We start from the raw sequence: 16,590 nt of genomic DNA, 5'->3' as shown, positions 1-16,590 counted from the left end.
TTGTGTCCATGGAGTGGAACACTGAGAAGACCTGCACAACTGATGCATCACCTCACATATTACCCGTTGCCTGCCTTGTTAGGAACCCAGTCCTTGACCTATGGAAGAGCCTCATCAGTCTTCGCAAAAACGACTAAACCAGTGTGGAAACAAGCCATCCTTAATTCTTAAGGACTGCTTAAGAAGAAGAATTCTCTCTGGCATCCTGTGCAATGGTTTCCTGTCCAAGAAGAATTCAGCTGGTTCTTTATCTCATTTGATGCTTCTAAGATCTTGTTTTGTGCAACTATTAGCCGCGATTGGCACCATAACAGGAATAATTTATTAGATTTGTAGTGTGATGGAACAATTGAAGTGACAAGAGTGCTGGATTAATGAAGAGAGGTAAAGAGAAATATTTTATCTTCAGTAAAAGGTTGCGATGATGTTGGAGCTACCATCACCTTTCGTATTTCATAGCACTACCATGTTCAGCAGATAGTTATTTACACTTCTTTAAAATAAATGTCTGTTCACGTATTAAAAATGTCAATCTTTACATTATTATATTAATTATTTATCAGTACAATCATTTCGAAAGTCTGCAGAAAGTGTTAGAAGTGCATCCATTTGAAGCAAAAGCAACAACTTCCACCCTTTGCATTCCATGTATTTGGATGTTTTTTGCCATTTAAAATGTGCTTAACAACTGCCCAAGTCAGGTAAAAAAATATCCTTTAGTCATCCAATTATAAACCATAATTGTTCTATCATACATCATCATAATTTCTCTTTATACACAACTTCACATGCTGCACTTGTCCACATTTCATTGTTACACATGAAACTAAAAAAAGACCAGGTGAAATAACAATGTAGCAGGTTTATTGTAACTTTGAAGTATAACTGTGAAAATTTACAGTAGATTAGACTGGGAAATTTAAATGATGAACTTATCCCTAGCTGAATCTTTTTTTTTTAACCGCTCATGCTTTTTGTCATCATATTATTGCATAATAAGTCTTACATAAACAGAAGTAAAAGTATTTGAGCAGGATTGAATAATATGGTCAGCAGTGTTTTCCTTGCCTCCATTACCTGTGCTCAATTAACTGGATATAGTTGTGTTTTATTCAATCAATATAACAGAAGGGCGAGATTGTGTTGAGCCTGCGTCTCACACCAACCGGGCATGCCCGGGGCTGCATTATATCTTTCACTTCCACTGCCCTGTCAGTATCATCATCTATCCATGAGGAACATTGGGCCAGTGGGCAGTGGCTTACTGCAAGTGGTGGAGTTAAGACCTTGCCTGTTGAGTGTTAGTGAATCGGGAGAAATTAGTTTAGTTTAGTTTATTGTCACGTGTACCGAGATACAGTGAAAAGCTTTTGTTGCGTGCTGACCAGTCAGCAGAAAGAAAATACATGATTACAATCGAGCCGTTTACAGTGTATAAATACATGATAAGGGAATAACGTTTAGAGCAAGGTAAAGCTAGTAAAGTCCGATCAAAGATAGTCCGAGGGTCACCAATGAGGTAGATAGAAGTTCAGGAGTGCTCTCTGGTTGTGGTAGGATGATTCAGTTGCCTGATAACAGCTGGGAAAAACTGTCCCTGAATCTGGAGGTGTGCGTTTTAACACTTCTGTACCTTTTGTTCGATGGGAGAAGGGAGAAGAGGGAGTGGCCAGGGTGCGACTCGTCCTTGATTATGACGCTGGCCTTGCCGAGGCAGCGTGAGGTGTAAATGGAGTCAACGGAAGGGAGGTTGGAGAATGGACCTTTACCATTTCCAATGATTTGAGACATAGGAAAACAGATGAAAAAAGAGGTTTTCAAAAAAATAATTATAATGATTGGAATACAAAGATATAAAGAGCATATTTTGTTTAAAAACAAAAAGATGTGTTGTTAATTAAATTTTCCCAGTACAACTATCCTGTAAAATAAAAATAATCAAAATAAATAACTTTTATAGTAAGGTCATTGACCTCCAATTGATTGAAGGGGTTAGATGGAGAAGTGCTAGGTATTGCTAATGGAAAGCTGAAGGGACAGAAATGTTTCAGTTCGAGACCCTTCTTCAGTCTGAAGAAGGGTCTCGACCCGAAACGTCACCCATTGCTTCTCTCCAGAGATGCTGCCGGTCCCGCTGAGTTAAAGCCCTGTCCCACGGTACGAGTTCATTCAAAAGCTCTCCCGAGTTTAAAAAAAAATCAAACTCGTGGTATGTACATAGAATGTACGTAGCAGGTACGTCAGAGCTCGGGGAAGTCTCTTAGCGGCTCGAAACGCTAACGGCAGGTACTCGGGAAACGCGGTAAGCTCGGGAAGACGTGAAGATTTTACAACATGTTGAAAAATGTCCACGAAAGCCCCGAGTACCTACGAGCGGCCATTACCGTAGATCTCCAAGTTCGAATCAGGGCAAACTCGGGAGAACTCTTGAATGAACTCGTACAGTGGGACAGGGCGATAACTCCAGCATTTTGTGTCTATCTCCAATCGTCTTGGCCCCGCTCTGGGAGTAGGAGTGGGGACTGATCAGGATCCGCATCGGCCGTGAGCCCCAGGCCGAGCTCGGCGATCGTTTGCCTGCTTCTGCTGCTGTTGGAGGTGAGACGTTGCGCCGCGCCAGGGTCTTGGGCCTGTCCCACTTTGGCCGTCAATTATGCGACAGGCCGGTGGCGCGCAAAGATTTCGTTCAGGACGAAGTCCACACTCCTCCACACCACTCCATGCGCCCGTCCCCGCGCTACCCACGCACTACCCACGGGCTACCCACATGCTAGCAGGTCGCGTAAATGTCGCGGGAATGACGGCCAAGTGAGACAGGCCCTTAGCATTCCTCCTACATTCACATCTAAGTAGTTATTGGATACAAATGAAACAAAGGATGCAAAGGACATTTATTATCACATACACCAATTGGTGTAGTGAAATTTGACTTGCCATTGCAGCACACAAATAAAGATAAGACACAACATTAAAGAGTTTAACAATAAACATAAAAAACTTCCCCTCACAATGGTTCCCACTGTGGGGGAAGGCATAAAAAGTCCAGTCCAGTCCCGTCCCCAATATAGGCATAGTTGGGCCTATTGAGGCCTCCGCAGTCGCCGCTACGGCAGCCCGATGCTTCAGGCCCTCTCTCAGCGGCTCGGAGTGTCTGGAGCGCTGATTTCCTCCCCGGAGACTGCGGCTCCCGAAGTCCACGGGCCGCCTTGGTCGGAGCTCCAACACGCGACGAGCTCCACAGACCGCAGCTCCGCGATGTTGGAGTCGGCAGTCACAGCCGGGGGAAGGCATCGCCCGCTCCACGATGGTGCCTCAGCGCTGCACCACCGCCGTAGCTGAAGTCCTGGCCGGTCCCGGCAGGAAAACGCAGCTCCAGACTGTTGGTAGGCCGCGAGGAAGGGGCGAAAACACGGCTCGGAGAAAAGCCGCATCTCCGACCAGGTAGGGACTGAGAAAAATAATTTCCCCCTTTCCCCCCCCACATAAAAAGACTAAAAGACCTCCAAAACAGCTCACTAAAAATTAAAAAAAAGGGTGAAAGGACTAACAGCTGCTGGCAGGGCAGCCATACTCGACGGCGCCCCCTACAACAATATTGTGTATTGTGTATGGGGTTAGGAGGGAGAGATAGAACAGCCATGATTGTATGGCGGAGTAGACTTGATAGGCTGAACGGCCTAATTCTGCTCCTATGGCTTATGAACATGAACTTATGAGCAAGAACACAGAATATGGTGCATATCGGTCAACATTACAAGCCGACTTTGTCATCCAATTTGATCCTTTCTCATCTGTACCTCAGCCTAATTTGCCCATTGCGTTTCTGAATCCCTTCATAACATTTAGCTAATAGAAAAAATATTGGCTTCTGACTTGAGATCTTCTGAAAGGTTTGTTACAGATTCCTACTAATCTTTGTATAAAAAAAAGCGTTTCCTGATTTAACTCCGCAGTAAAAAGACTCTAACTTTGTTTCACGTTCTTGTTCTTGACTTCCCGACCCAAAAAAAGGATTTTAATGTAGCTTGTGGTGTCAAAATGATTGAAGTCACAAGCAAAGGAGCCGCAGTCAATCTCCAGAATTTATGGCAATCCTTTCCCAAGGCAATGATCACACACATCAGCTTGTCTTGTTGACTACAAGCTTTCAGCATCTTTTGTTGAATAGGCTCTCTGAAATGGAATTTGTTGGCTCCTGCAACTTTTTTTCCACTTAAGAAAAAAAAGCAAATGGTTGAAGCAGCTCTGAAGTTTTCAGAAATGTCTTTCTGCTGTTTCTTGTCACAATATGGTGGTCTTGCAAAATGATGAAAAGATGGTGAATATAGCAGATACCCTTTCATTCAATTGACATGTCATCAAGAAAAGCTGAGAATATCTAAGTTCTTTATCTGCGCCATTTTTTTGAGGCACCAAGTCCAGGATCTGTTCTCAAAGAGAAGCGTGTGTGTTGCTTTTGTGTGTAAAGCTTGCTTTTGTAACAGACTAAGAGGTTCAGTAAAATAGCTACCATCTCAAACCTCATGACAATTTGACACGGGATCTGTATTACCTGATCTACATATAATGCTATGGATAAATGCCAATGATTTGCATACCTTTGTATGAGAATGTGTTCCACCTAATCGCTCGAATCCAAGCAAATAAAAATAAGGCCTCATATTAGCCTCAGTAACTCCATTAGCCTCAGTAAGCCTCAAAGAGTTATGGAGTAATAGAGTCATATGGAAACAAGGCTTTCAGCCCAACTTGTCCACGCTGACCAAGTTAATAATAATAATAATAAATTTCATTTTTATAGGGCTTTTCTAAGACTCAAAGTCGCTTTACAATAATAACAGACAATAGCGCCAGCGTCCTCTCCGTGCAGCACATAAAGAAAGAATACAGACATAACAATAATAAAGACATTTAAACATAAAAACATCCCCCCACAATGGTTCCCATTATGAGGGAAGGCACAAAGTCCAGTCCCCATCCCCAGTTCACCCAATGTCGGGCCCATTGAGGCCTCCACAGTTGCCTCCACAGTTGCCTCCACGGAGGCCCGATGTTCCAGGCCGTTCTCGCAGGGTGATGGTGCACCGGCGTCGGGAGAATCCTCACAGCGGCATGGGAACCCTGGAACAGCCGCTTCCGTACTGGAGACCGCGGCTTCCGAAGCCAACAAGGCCGCGCCGGATGGAGCTCCACAACTGGTGATCTCATCGAGAGATCCCAGGCTCCCGATGTAAAGTCAGCGCCGCCGCCCGTAGCTGGCCGCTCCTCAGACCCGCAGCGCCGCGATGTTTTTTATCGCCAGTCCCAACACACCGGAGTTCCAGCGCGGCGACCCGGGCAAGGCATCGCCCGCTCCGCGATAGCGCTCCAGCGCTGTGCCGCCGCCGAAGCCGTGGTACTGGGCGGTCCCCGACAGGAAACGCCGCTCCAGGCCCTGAAGGACAGTTTCCCCTTTCCCCCTCCCCCCACCCCCCACATAAAAAAGTTTAGACCTCCAAACAAAACACTTTAACTTACTAAAAATAAAAAAAAGATGAAGAGACATGCACAGGACAGCGCCCCCAACCATATGAATTTACTACCAGAGGAAGTTGCCCCCTAAGGTAGTTCCATTTACTAGTGTTTGGTCCATGTCCCTCTAAATCTATCCTATTGATGTACTTGTCCAAATGTCTTTTAAATATATTTATTGTACCTGCCTCAACGACTTCCTCTGACAGCTTGTTCCGTATACCCACCACCCAAATGAAATTCCTTGTATGTTGCAAAACATACTTGGCAAATAAAGTACTATTCTGATTCTGATTCTGATTCTCTGTGTGGAAAATGTTATCCCTCAGGATCCTACTAAATCTTTCCTCACCTTAAATCTATGTCCTCTGGTTCTTGATTTCCCTTCTCCAGATAAAATAATCGGTGCGTTCGCCCTATCTATTCTCCTCATGATCTTATATACCTCTGTACGATTGCCCCTCAGCCTTCTGCCTCCAAGGAATAAAGTCCTAGACTGCCCAACCCCTAGCTGCAGCTCAGGCCCTTGAATCCTGGCAATGTCTTCTCTGCACTCTTTCCAGTTTAATGGCACCTTTCCCATAGCAGTCGACTAAAAGTGAATGTGATTCTCCAGTGCGGCTTCACTATTGTATTGTACCACTGTATCATATATCTTCCACTTTCAGGAAACTATGTGCGTATACTTCTAGTTTCCGCTGCTCTACAATACTCCCCAGGGGCTCCACTCTATGCTGAGAAGGTTGTACCCTGGTTTGACTTGCCAAAATGCAAGACCTCACACTTGAATGAACTAAACTCCATTAGCCATAGCTCGGCCCACTTTCTCAGCTGACTAACTTCCCGCTGTAATTTCTGATAACAATCTTCACTGTCTACGCTACCCCCTATTTAAGTATGGTCTGCAAATTGCTAATCATGCTTTATACATTCTCGTCCAAATTGTTGATTCAGGTGACAACCAGCAAACAGCCGCAGCATCAATACCTGAGGCATATCATGAATCACAGTCTTCCACTCTGTAGATTAACCTTTATTAATCACGTATCCTCAACAAAGCAATCCACACGGCACCAGCGCGTTTACAACGCTGATGATGGAACTACAGAGGTATGACATCAAACTAACCTACAAACGTGGTAAGGACATGCACTTAGCTGACACCCTCTCACGGGCACCTCGCCCCACCTGCCAAAAACACCTGTCAGATGACGAGGAGTACACGGTTATGCTGGTCTCCTGCCTTCCATCCGCGGGCTTAGACATCCTAGTGGCACAAACAGCTGCAGACAAAACGCTACAATCGCTTGCCACTGTCATCCGCCGTGGCTGGCCAGACAAACAGCACCACCTGCCACAACCTGTCCGCCCGTTCTACCCTGCCCGCAACGAACTGGTCATTCAAGACGGCATTATAATGAAAGGACATAAGGCAGTCATCCCAATGTCTCTTCACAGCAAATACTTTGATATTGTCCATGGGGGCCATCCTGCTGCAGAAATAACCCTCCAACATGCAAAAGGCATGCTCTTCTGGCCTGACATGGCTGACTACATTCTCAAGAAAGTTGCTGCCTGCCCGATTTGGAATAGCCTGACCCAGCATCAACAGAAACAACCACTTCTCCCGCACCCCACACCGTACTTACCCTGGTCCACAGTAGCAGCCGACATCTTTGAGTGGCACGGCAAACAATACCTGGTTCTAGTTGATTCCTACTCAGAATTGTTTGAAATCAACTTGCTCAGTAGCCCGACCTCAGCCATGGTCATTCAAAAACTCACTCGCCACTTCTCTGTCCCCAGAGCCCCCTATAGCTACTCTCAGATAATGGAACTCAATTCTTCAGTCAGCTCTTCAGCGATTTCACGAAACGCTGGGACTTTCACTACACCACCAGCAGCCCCGAGTACCCGCAGTCCAATGGCCTGGCCGTGCACGCGGTAAGAAGTGCAAAATAACTAATGGAACGCTTACACAGAGCCGGCTCTGATGTCTATCTTGACTTATTCAACCCTAGGAACATCGTCCGTGACCCTCTCCTGGGATCTTCGGCCAAATGACTCATGTCATGGCGAACCCGCTCGACCCTGTCTATGGCCAAGGTACTGTTAGAACCACAAATTTGTGCACCGTCGGCGATCCAATCCCAGCTCCAACATCGCCGAGACACATGAAGAAAATACTATGACAAAACCAGCTCTCTGCTTCAACCGCTCGACAAGGGACAGGTTGTCCGGTTACAGTCACTCCGAGGTTACGGCCACCTCGGAGTCATTCTGGGGTGAACCGCAGAGCCACGCTCGTACCTGGTCAATATTGACAATGGCATCTATCGACGAACCCGCCAACACCTTACCCGGTTAATGAACCGGCACCTCCAGGTCCTTAACCGGATCAGCCCGCCAGTCTTCCCTCACATGCCGTGAATGCCACTCCAGCGATTCCTCTGCCGGTGCCACCACCATCCCTGCCTTCCCCGGTGCCCCCATCTCCACCAGTGTCTTCTCCTCTGTTTTCACCTGATAAGGGACTTGCTCCCGCAGAGAAGGATGAGGCGCACGAGGGGTATTACCGTACACGAGTAGGTCATATCTGCAAGCCAAACCCACTGATTGGAAAGTTCACCGGCGCTACTAGAACTGTGCATGACCCGCTTTGTTTTATGTGCTCACACATGCACAAGCATGTACAAGGAAAAAATGCACACACACTGGTGTTTTACAATATACTCCACTAACCACTCTTTAAGATAAAGGATGTAGATTAACCTTTATTAATCCATGCCATTTATAATCTCCACTACACATATAATGCATCCCACCCATTACATGGTATTACAGTACTACACTAACGCTGACGGCCAGCAGGCAGAACGTATGCTGAGCTTCATGAGCACGGCTGTGCAACTAAAATGCTCTGTATTTCTGAATGGAATAAAGACCTATGTTTTACCATGTATGTTGTAGTGGATCATTTCCAAACACACTCCTTCCACCCCCACCCTCTGTTTCCTATCATGAAGCCAATTCTGTATCAAGTTAGCTAGCTCTCCCTGGCTCCCATGTGATCCAACCCTCCAGAGCATATTACCATGCAGAATCTTTTCACAGGCCTTGCTGACGTCCATGTAGCCAACTCAATCAAATTCATGAGACATAATCTTGCATCCACAAATCCATGCTGCATATCCCTACTTCACCCCTGTCTTTCCAAATGCATGTCTATCTTATCCTTCAGGAACCTCTCCAGTAATTTTCCTACTAAAGATGTTAAGGTTATTGGTCTATAGTTCCCAGTTTTGTATTTGCAAAATTGAACCACCCTCTTGAATTGAACCACCCTCCAGCCTTTCAGCGCCTCACCATTGTGTAACGATGATTTGTATATAGAAACATAGAAACATAGAAAATAGGTGCAGGAGTAGGCCATTCGGCCCTTCGAGCCTGCACCGCCATTCAATATGATCATGGCTGATCATCCAACTCAGTATCCTGTACCTGCCTTCTCTCCATACCCCCTGATCCCTTTAGCCACAAGGGCCACATCTAACTCCCTCTTAAATATAGCCAACGAACTGGCCTCAACTACCTTCTGTGGCAGAGAATTCCAGAGATTCACCACTCTCTGTGTGAAAAATGTTTTCCTCATCTCGGTCCTAAAAGATTTCCCCCTTATCCTTAAACTATGACCCCTTGTTCTGGACTTCCCCAACATCGGAAACAATCTTCCTGCATCTAGCCTGTCCAAACCCTTAAGAATTTTGTAAGTTTCTTTAAGATCCCTCCACAATCTTCTAAATTCTAGCGAGTACAAACCGAGCCTATCCAGTCTTTCTTCATATGAAAGTCCTGACATCACAGGAATCAGTCTGGTGAACCTTCTCTGTACTCCCTCTATGGCATGAATGTCTTACCTCAGATTAGGAGACCAAAATTGTACGCAATACTCCAGGTGTGGTCTCACCAAGACCCTGTACAACTGCAGTAGAACCTCCCTGCTCCTATACTCAAATCCTTTTGCTATGAATGGTAACATACCATTCGCCTTCTTCACTGCCTGCTGCACCTGCATGCCTACTTTTAATGACTGGTGTACCATGACACCCAGGTCTCGTTGCATCTCCCCCTTTCCTAATCGGCCACCATTCAGATAATAGTCTACTTTCCTGTTTTTGCCACCAAAGTGGATAACCTCACATTTATCCACATTATACGGCATCTGCCATGCATTTGCCCACTCACCCAGCCTATCCAAGTCACCTTGCAGCCTCCTAGCATCCTCCTCACAGCTAACACTGCCCCCCAGCTTCGTGTCATCCTAAACTTGGAGATGTTGCATTCAATTCCCTCGTCCAAATCATTAATATATATCGTAAATAGCTGGGGTCCCAGCACTGAGCCTTGCGGTACCCCACTAGTCACTGCCTGCCATTCTGAAAAGGACCCGTTTACTCCTACTCTTTGCTTCCTGTCTGCCAGCCAGTTCTCTATCCACATCAATACTGAACCCCCAATACCATGTGCTTTAAGTTTGTATACTAATCTCTTATGTGGGACCTTGTCGAAAGCCTTCTGAAAGTCCAGATATAACACATCCACTGGATTCTCCCTTATCCACTCTACTAGTTACATCCTCGAAAAATTCTATAAGATTCGTCAGACATGATTTACCTTTCATAAATCCATGCTGACTTTGTCCAATGATTTCACCACTTTCCAAATGTGCTGCTATCCCATCTTTAATAACTGATTCTAGCAGTTTCCCCACTACCGACGTTAGACTAACTGGTCTGTAATTCCCCGTTTTCTCTCTCCCTCCCTTTTTAAAAAGTGGGGTTACATTAGCTACCCTCCAATCCTCAGGAACTACTCCAGAATCTAAAGAGTTTTGAAAAATTATCACTAATGCATCCACTATTTCTGGGGCTACTTCCTTAAGTACTCTGGGATGCAGCCTATCTGGCCCTGGGGCTTTATCGGCCTTTAATCCATTCAATTTACCTAACACCACTTCCCGGCTAACCTGGATTTCACTCAGTTCCTCCATCTCATTTGACCCCCGGTCCCCTGCTATTTCCGGCAGATTATTTATGTCTTCCTTAGTGAAGACAGAACCAAAGTAGTTATTCAATTGGTCTGCCATGTCCTTGTTCCCCATATCTCTGCCACTCCTCCTACAATTAGCTTTCCAGTGTTCTTGGATATTCCTGATTAAGACTGGGAGGTTTACGAAATGTGTAGTTCACAAGTTCACAAGTTACAGTATAGGAGTAGAATTAGGCCATTCGGCCCAACGAGTCTACTCCGCCATTCAATCATGGCTGATCTCTGTCTCCTCATCTCATTTTCCTGCCTTCTCCCCATAACCCATGACACCTGTTCTAATCAAGAATTTGCCTATCTCTGCCTTAAAAATATCCACTGACTTGGCCTCCATAGCCCTCTGTGGCAATGAGGTTAACAGATTACCTACCCTGTGACTAAAGAAGCTCCTCCTCACCTCCTTTCTCATACACGGGACACACAGGTTAATCTTTTCCATTGAATTCAATTGCCATACCTGAAGTGGATTGGTTGGTGTCAGTGGTGAATGGAGGCCTTGCCCTGGGGACTGGCTGTGTTTTTGAGGGGATATTGCCTGCTGGCCAGGCAGCTGGTGGTTCTGCTGATGCTGATGTTGGCCTTGTTGCTGTTGATGTTGCAGCTGCTGAAGATGTTGGAGTTGCTGGATTTGAGAATTCAAGGATGAGGTAGCTGCAATAATAAAGACATAAATATCACAGTGAGTAAACACACAGTATAAATAACTTTATTTTAGTCAATTCTATTTACTTTCACCAAGTCTGAATCATTCTCTCACCAAGATGTTATCTCTTTCTGCTGTAAAGCAACATTAGCCCCTTCCTTCTGTCCAGAGATGCTGCCTGTCCCTCTGAGTTACTCCAGCATTTTGTGCCTATCTTCGGTGTAAATTGGCATCTGCAGTTCCTTCCGACACATTAGTGACAACACTTTGTTCTCTCACTATTTCTCCATCATTTTAACTAAAATATCAAAACTGTCCATCAGCCAGCTATTTCAATACAAAAGACACTGCAGAAGAATTAAATACTGATCAGCAGCAAATTACTGACTGATTTAAGCATCTCTCTCTCCGATGTACACAAAGTGTAGTTAGGAACTGCAGATGCTGGTTTAAACCGAAGATAGACACAAAAGGCTGGAGCAACTCAGCGGGTAATACTCTGAGAGAAATAAAGGGTGACGTTTCGGGTCGAGATCCTTCTTTAGACTGCGAGTCAGGTGAAAGGGAAACGAGAAATATAGATGGTGATAGAGAACAAATAATGAAAGATATGCAAAAAAGTAACGATGATAAAGGAAACAGGCCATGCACTGTAAATGTTGTCTGACCTGTTCAGTTACTCCAGCTTTTTGTGTCTATCTTCAGATGCACACAACCCAACTTTAGTGTGCTAGGCTGAGATCAGCCAATTTAAGATAAATCTCATATCTTTTGATCTAGAGATCAATTTTGAGGTGAGTGAAAATTTGTAATACTCCAAATAAGAATATATAACTATGAAAAGAAAGCAATATACTCATATACCAATCATAGGATGGTCAAATATACAATTGGATTATGCCAATGCAACTACAACTCTCTGAAAAGCACCTTGTTTTAGGAAAGAAGAATTTGTGAGTAATAGCTATGGAATCTGCAGTAAGCGTAATGCATTAGTCACCAGCCACTATTCTTCTTTCATTTTCATTGTTACCCAGTGTTCACCGCTTGCCCCGTTTATGCATTAAACAGGAAGGCGGATTATTATCTTAACAGCAGGAGATTAGGAGGGAAATAGGGAATGCAAGAAGACCTGCCATTCTTGTGCACCAATGACAATATGCAGGGAAGTGCCGATGGTGATAAAGGTGGCAAATAGAATGTTGACATTCATAGTGAACGGATTTGAGTAGAGGAGCAGAAATGTCTAATTGCTTGGGCTTTCATGACACCATATCTTGAAAATTGTTTGCAGTTGGGGTCACTTTATCTTAAGAAGGATGTTCTTACTATGGAGGGAGTTGAGCAAATGTTCACCAAACCTATTCCTGGGATGGTGAAGTTGATATATGAAGAGAGCTTACTGTGCTAGAGTTCAAATTATTGAGATGCATCCTCATTGAGGCTTAAAAATCCTGATTGATGCAGGAATGAGCAAAGACCTTTCTGAATTCCCCAATGGCAGAGAGGTCAAGAATCTGGTGTCAAGAATTTCAGACACAACATTTAGGTAAGGAGAAGAATTTCAAAAAAGTGCAGTTACTGGAACTCTGAAACATGAATAGAAATAGCTGGAAACACACAGCAGGTCAGCCCGCATCTGTGGAAAGGGAAACAGTTAACACTTTTAGGCCTGGTATCCTTGATCAAAATTGGAAATGTCCTCATTCTTCAGGGAACGGGGGTTCCCCTCCCCTACTAAAGGCTCTCACCAGGGTCTCTTCCATACCCCGTAACACTCCTCTCTCTCCCCATCCCCCCACTCATAACAAGGGCAAAGTCCCCCTAGTCCTCACCATTCACCCCACTAGCCGTCACATACAACAAATAGTCCTCCGTCATTTTCGCCACCTCCAACGTGATCCCACCACTCGCCACATCTTCCCATCTCCCCCCATGCCTGCCTTCCGCAAAGACCGCTCCCTCTGTAACTCCCTGGTCAATTCTTCCCTTCCCTCCCTCATCACCCCCTCCCCAGGCACTTTCCCTTGCAACTGCAAGAGATGCTACACCTGTCGATTTACCTCCCCCCTCGACTCCATTCAAGGACCCAAGCAGTCGTTCCAGGTACGACAGAGGTTCACCTGCATCTCCTCCAATCTCATCTATTGCATCCGTTGCTCTAGATGTCAGCAGATCTACATCGGTGAGACCAAGCGTAGGCTTGGCGATCGTTTCGCCGAACACCTCCACTCGGTCCGCATTAACCAACCTGATCTCCCGGTGGCTCAGCACTCCCCCTCCCATTCCGAATCTGACCTCTCTGTCCTGGGCCTCCTCCATGGCCAGAGTGAGCACCACCGGAAATTGGAGGAGCAGCACCTCATATTCCGCTTGGGTAGTCTGCACCCTAGCGGCATAAACATTGAATTCTCCAATTTCCGATAGCCCTTGCTGTCTCCTCCCCTTCTCAGCTCTCCCTCAGCCCTCGGGCTCCTCCTCTTCCTTTTTCCTTTCTTCTCCCCGTCGCCCCCCTCCACCCTACATCAGTCTGAAAAAGGGTTTCGGCCCTATTTCCTTCGCTCCATAGATGCTGCTGCACCCGCTGAGTTTCTCCAGCATTTTTGTCTACCTTCAAAATAGGAGAAACGTTTTCACTCAGTGAATCTGTTGAATTTGTCAACATAGAAGGCAGTTTAGTCAAAACCATTAAATATGTTCACTACATAGTTAGTTATAGTTCTTATTGTGAAGGAGATCATGTGCATGGGTGTAAGGAAGTAACAGGATAGTGAATTGGAATGATCAGCCATGAACATATTGTACAACAGTGTAAGTTCAAAGGGCTGAAAGGCCCACCATTTTTTTAATGATTCTATCAATAAAATCAGCACAAGTGCACATTTGTAGTGTGAATTACACAAGATGTTATATTGGTGTGGGCATGAGAGTATGTACAATGGACATCTCCTGTAAGTCTGCAGAGTAAGCTATTCATCATGACAATCAGTGCACAGAACTTCCAAATAGTCCAGCCTATTAACCTCACAGCTTTACCAACAGAGTGATTGGCACTGTCCAAGTATTAATTGATAATTGATGTTTTCAGTGGTCGTTATAATTCTAGCATAATTCTTTAAGTTGCAGAAGTTGGCATGTTGGTACCATGGTAGAGTTGCTGCCTTACAGCGCTTACAGCACCAGAGACCCGGGATCGTTGGTTGGTGCGGACTCGGTGGGCCGAAGGGCCTGTTTCTGCGCTGTATCTCTAAACTAAACTAAATTAAACCACGTCTACAGGGAATTACATAAATGTGCTGGTTGACTCATCCTGACTTCAAGCCCTCTGCAAAAATTAATTGCTTCCAGACTTGGACTGGAGCATTAAGCAGGAGAGGTAGTGAGGGAATACAAAACAAAGTAAGCAACTGAAAAACAGGTCAAGAGGCAGTGTTCCATGAGTCCTAATTTTGTCTGCAGTTTGCAATTCATTACATCGGTTTAATGTGCACCACCACTGAAAACTAAAGGATGGCTCGTGATCATCAAGGGTATCTGCCATGAGTGCAATGATGTGTGTAGGCAGTGCCATACACTTAATGTGTGGGAAAGAACAGCAGATGCTGGTTTAAATTCAGGTAGACATAAAATGCTGGAGTAACTCAGTGGGACAGGCAGCCTCTCTGGATAGAAGGAATGGGTGACCTTTTAGGTCGAGACCTTTCTTCAGACTGATCTCGACACGAAACGTCACCCATTCCTTCTCTCCAGAGATGCTGCCTGTCCTGCTGAGTTGCTCCAGCATTTTGTGTTCACCCGCCAAACCAGGCCGTCTCAAGAAATACGATAGATCAGTGCACATGGGATCATTGATAAGCTGAAACAAAGTTCTGGCTGCATGGAAATCACTGGAGGAGCACCACAGGACCTAATTCATCTTATTTGTTTTACACTATCTGAGGCTAAAATGACCTCCATCACTATATATACTGTACTCCATTGATTCCTGATTTATGGGGAAAGGCTGAGCTAAATAAGCAATCCTCGCCGGGGTTTAGAAGAATGAAAAGGTGTTCTTATTTGAAAAATGCTTCCTTTAGGAAATAAATCTAGAACTAGCAGAGACTTGCAGATACTAGATTAGGCAGAAGATAATGTAAGCAGATTAGATCCAAAAACAGTATGATTCAAGGTGTGGCTTGCTTCTTGTTTCACTCTAATATCTCTTCCAAGGAGTAAACATACTTGCTAATTAAGTCCAATCATCACTATACACAGATATAAGCAAAAACTAAACACATTTATTGTTAACTCCATTCAGCCATGAAATAAATAGTTACCTCTGCAGAGAAGGAATGGGTGATGTTTCGGGTCGAGACCCTTCTTCAGACATCACCGATTCCTTCTCTCCAGAGATGTGCCTGTCCTGCTGAGTTACTCCAGCATTTTGTGTCTATCTTCGGTGTAAACCAGCATTTGCAGTTCTTTCCTATACATAAATGTTACCTGCTCATTTCATACTCTATCTCGCTTAAAACTTCTATTTTTCACACTGGCCCAATGTGCATACAATGAGAGAGAGCAAAGAGAGGGGCCTGAATGAGGCAGTTACAGCAGGGGAGAGATTACGGTTGAGGCATGCATGAGATAATGTGCAAAGTCTGTACAAGATGGTGCAGCAGAGCATGTATCCAGTCTGAAGAAGGGTCTCGACACGAAACATCACCTATTCCTTTTCTCCAGAGATGTTGGCTGAACCGCTGAATTACTCCAGCTTTTCGTGTCTATCTTCATGTCTCCAATAAACTTGGATTTCATTACCGCTGGATCAAGACCTCACCCTGTGAAGACCATGTGTAACAGCCACCACATGTTAAAATAATTCATATTGAGGCATCTTCCATTTCTTGGAACTGGGATTTTATCAAGTTATCCTTGATCTCGAGGGACTGAAGAAGAGGAAGAAAGGAAAGCGAAGAGGAGAGGAAGAAGAGAAAGAATAAGAAAAAGAAGATGCAGGGGTATACCTTAGTAATGGTGTTATATACTTGCAGTGACCCACAGTCAAACAATAAACCAATCAGGAACATTTTGGAAAATCTTTTCGTTTCGTTTCGTTTTTAGTATAATTTCGAAATACAGCGTGCCACAATGACCAGTGATACACCAGGGACAATTTGCATTCATACCAAGCCAATTAATCTACAAACCTGTATGTCTTTGGAGTGTGGGAGGAAACCGAAGATCTCGGAAAAAATCCACCCGGTCATGGGGAGAACGTACAAACTCCATACAGACAGCACCCGTAGTCGGGATCGAACCTGGGTCACCTGTGCTGTAAGCACTGTAAG

General features: G+C 44.9%; 1 protein-coding gene across 1 annotated transcript in view; it reads right to left on the bottom strand.

The window, feature by feature from the left end:
• pou6f2 (POU class 6 homeobox 2) overlaps positions 1 to 16,590 on the bottom strand; it is a 473,829-nt gene that overhangs the window by 134,274 nt on the left and 322,965 nt on the right. The window contains exon 5 of the mRNA XM_033019974.1: positions 11,075 to 11,268. Within this exon, the coding sequence (XP_032875865.1) occupies positions 11,075 to 11,268 (194 nt within the window). The remainder of the gene's footprint in view (positions 1 to 11,074; positions 11,269 to 16,590) is intronic.

The sequence above is a fragment of the Amblyraja radiata genome, chromosome 4 (assembly GCF_010909765.2).
Source record: "Amblyraja radiata isolate CabotCenter1 chromosome 4, sAmbRad1.1.pri, whole genome shotgun sequence".
In the NCBI taxonomy this organism is placed as follows: domain Eukaryota; kingdom Metazoa; phylum Chordata; class Chondrichthyes; order Rajiformes; family Rajidae; genus Amblyraja; species Amblyraja radiata.
This window is presented reverse-complemented; position numbering and strand designations above follow the sequence as displayed.